General features: G+C 55.6%; 1 protein-coding gene across 1 annotated transcript in view; it reads right to left on the reverse strand.

Annotated features, from left to right (window-relative positions):
- Cd9 (CD9 molecule) overlaps positions 1-3,387 on the reverse strand; it is a 32,106-nt gene extending 28,719 nt beyond the window's left edge. Inside the window, exon 1 of the mRNA XM_026403262.2 lies at positions 3,175-3,387. Within this exon, the coding sequence (XP_026259047.1) occupies positions 3,175-3,240 (66 nt within the window). The 5' untranslated portion in view covers positions 3,241-3,387. The remainder of the gene's footprint in view (positions 1-3,174) is intronic.
- Between the last annotated feature and the right edge of the window lie 440 nt (positions 3,388-3,827).

A 3,827-nucleotide genomic window follows, 5' to 3' on the forward strand; every position in this document is an offset into this window, starting at 1 on the left:
TGGTGGTAGAGTCTGCTCTCCAGTGTAGCCAACCCATCACCTCCTCTGCTCCAAGCTTTTCCTCTTCTCTGACCATGAAGAGGACAGAAAGCCCTTAATTTTTTGCAGGCTAGGATTTTGGGCGAAAGAATGAGAAAGACGCATTCCTGGCTTGGCTTAAGCCTGGACACCCACTTCACAGCTTGAAATACTTGTGCTGTTTGTCACTCTAACATAGTAAGATGTTTTCCCTCCCAGCCTTTTTATTTGGGTGGGGGAGTAGAAAGGTAGGCAGGGTGGTCTGAAGGAAATACAGATACAAACCGACGGAATTTGGCTCTGGGGATTTTTGGAAAACAGACTGCTGGTTTGACTGTGGGCATCAGATACCCAACTGTGGGAGGGCAGGCTGTGCAGGCTCAGCTATCGTGGGGTGAGCAATCTAGAAGAATCCCAGTGGGGCAAGGAAGAGGCATGCCCCTCCCTACTGCCAGAGAGAAACTGAGGCTGGTTTCTCTCTGGATCCCTGTCACTCATCCCCTTTCAGTGTCCTTAGCACATGAGGTGTTGGTGGCCCTCAGCATCCCACCTCCTGATTTTCAAGGCCCACTTTGGGTTCCAAATACCAAGTTGATAAATGCTGGTCTGAAGAGGGAAACAAATGGTGACATCATAATAACCCCAGCATTTCCTAGAGATCATAGCTAGTCTTAAAAAATATTTTGGGGATATTTATCCCACTCTTCTTCCATTCTCAGAATCTGGTGTAACACATCTGGGTAAGGTAACATAAGTCTGAAACTATCCTGCCACATGACCTTGGATAAGTCACTTCACCTTTCACAGAGACCAGACTGCCGATCATCAATCACTAAAATGGGGATAATGCTTCCGATTCTGGCTCTATCAGGGAACTTTGTGTGTGTGTGTGTGTGTGTGTGTGTGTGTGTGTGTGGTGGTGGTGGTGGTGGTGGTGGTGGTGGTGGTGGGGTGGCTCTGGAGACTGTATTCCATCATCTCCTGGAGGATGAAGGCTTAGTCTCTATAGGACCCCAGTGTAGGACATCTGAACAATATAACTGAGGAAAATATAGCTAACTGCTCACCTCCCTACCTGTGATAGTAACAGAAGAGGACAGAAGGAAAACAGGGGGCCTGGAGTGTGAAGTACTGGCTTAGTCTCTGTGATCCTGGGCAAATCACCCCCTCTCCCGTACTCTGCTTCCTCACTGTCAACAAGCGGACTTGAGTGCACAACCTGTAAAGTCATTCCCCAACCCTAAAACCACACACTTCCGGAGTGAGACATATCTGTTTCGAATGGCACAGCTAACCAACAGCACTTAGTCCAGACAGGGGAGCTCTAAATACAAGTCGGGTGGCAGGCTGGAGACAGTATCGACAGATTGCAGGCCAGCAGGCAACAGACTGGGTTGACATGGGGTGGCCACAGGCGCCTCCCCTCAGCCTCCTGCATATGCCACAGGGCAGATGGGGGTACGCAGGCACACTGTGGAAGTCCGTGCCCCCAGTCCCAATCCTTGATGCAGTCTAGCAGACAGCTGGAGATGACGGACAGACCAGCAGGGGAGAGACTGTACTAGGGAAAAGAGGAAAAATCCCCAAAGAGCAAGGGTGGGGTGGGGCTGGGCTCTCAGACATTCTTTTGTGGTGCCTGGAGTTGGGTCAGTGGAGGAAAACAAACCTGGCAGTGGGGTGGCTGCTAGGGCTGGAGGGGGTGCCCACTATAGGCAGGGTCTCCCTGAAGCAGGTCAAAGGTTGAACAAGGCACAGGGCACTAGAGCGTGTGTGGATGCCAGAAACAGCAGGTGAGTTTCTGCAGGATGCAGAACTGCCCCCACTTCACCCCAGGAATAGGATTAATCCTAGATTTGCTCTGAGGATCCTAGGGACCCCAGTGGCTGGTTGAGGGGAATAGCACATTTTGTTGTTGCTGTTAACAAGTCTCCACCAGACTTGTTAACACCAACAGCCATCTCTCTTGTGGGTGGCACAGGGGTTACTTTGACAAAACCTTTACTGCTTGCAGAGGGGCAAACACTGTCCATGATGTGTTCAGGAGATGTGACCCTCAGAACCAAGACACAGAGTCCTGGTGATTCCTGATTACAATCCTCGTTGGTCCCTCAACTCCCCAAGCAAAGATTGGGAGTGGACACTTTCCTTGTCTGTCACCTCTTTCAGGCTTCACATTTGTGGAGAGGCTAATTTGCAGAGTGGAGCAGGCACTGAGCCTCCTCTCCAGGTAAACGCCCATTCTCTGTGGCTCCGCCTTGCCCTTGGGTGGGCTGGTGGGGGTAGGGGCGCGAGGCCCAGGCCCTTCTGGGCGGGCCGTTGAGGGCACCTGATCTCTCCCGGAAATGCAGAAACGCAAGGCTCGTCCCACAAGAGGGGCCAATAGGCATCTCCCCCTCCTTTCCTTTCCCAACTCTCCCAGAGTTTCCACCAGTGAAGATAGTTATCGCTCTTAAAAAGAATCAAGACAAGCTAGTCTTTCAGGTAACTTGGAGAGCTCAGACATTCTCACCTCAGCTCAGAGTCAAAGTCTGGGAGAACTTGGGGTCCCGTGAAGTCCCTCCTCGAGGATGGAGGGGGATCACGACATCGCCCCTCTCCAGGGTAGAAGTAAGAACAGCTCTTTGCTGAGCCCTCCCTGCGCCGCCGAGTCCTTTAGAACGCCCGCAACCGCCCTTCCTCCAGACCCCCGACACTAGTGGAACCCAATCGGTCACTAACTACGCTGCCCGCCAGTCTTCCTCTCCCAGGGAGTTGAGTTCCCATTTGAGAGTGCTCCGTTTTCTCTGCCGCCTCCCCCTTTTGCACCCCGAGGGGTCCGGGGTGGTAACAGACACAAACCCCACCCCAAACCCTCGATGAGGGAGGGGGTCTAGGTTGGTCTGCGCACCCCAGCCAACCAGGACCCCCAGCTTCTCCAGCCCATTAGTTCCGACGAGCCCCCCACGAACATGCCCAGGAGTCCCGCCCGGGTCTGGCCCCGGCCGGAGAGTCAGCTGGCAGCCGCTGTGCCCTTTCTCTTCTCGCCCAGTCTGCCCGGCGCGGGCAGTGCCAGCTACTGGAACTCCCAGCTACCAGGCACCTCCGGCCGCGGACTGTGTCAGGGGCCGGGGAACAGGTGGCCCCAGAGAGGAGGGCACGACAGTCGCGCTCACTCACCCAGAAGATGAAGTTAAATCCGAAGAGCAGGTATTTGATGCACTTGGTACCTCCTTTCACCGGCATGGTGCAGGATGGATTGGCCTGGGTAGGATTGGTTTGGGACCGGGGCGTGCGCCGCAGTGGGGACGGGAGGGATCCGGCGCTGGACAGAGGTGCGCGAAGCTGCGGGCTGGCCTCGGGCTGCACTTTTAAAAAGTGCCACTCCTTACGGCGCGCGGCCCGCCGTGGTGCGCATGTGCCGTGGAATTCCGCCCCCATCGACCCCGCCTCCCGGCCCCACCTGCCCCGCCCACGCCCCGCGGCTGCCGGGCCCAGGTTCCAGGGAGGCCGGCCTCAGCCGCCCCGGAGTGCGGAGCAAACTCTCCCACCCGCCGCGGTGCCCGGCCCACGGAGTTGTCCAGACTCTCCTTCCCTCCGTCTGCCTCCTTCCTGCCCCATACCTTACAACCGTTCTGGGGTCTTTCCAGGACGCCATCTCCCCCGCTCCCCGCCACTTTTATCATGGAGTTATATGGAGGCCTCGCCCTTCCGGTTCTCATAGTCGATTCTGGGCTCTTGGCCCAAGTCCTTCATTGGTAGATCCTTCCCGGGTCATCCAGGATAAAGGACCCTTACTAGGGCGGGCTGCAAGAATGCGGTTCCTGCTTTGA

Source organism: Urocitellus parryii, chromosome 5 (genome assembly GCF_045843805.1).
Source record: "Urocitellus parryii isolate mUroPar1 chromosome 5, mUroPar1.hap1, whole genome shotgun sequence".
NCBI classification, from domain to species: Eukaryota; Metazoa; Chordata; class Mammalia; order Rodentia; family Sciuridae; genus Urocitellus; species Urocitellus parryii.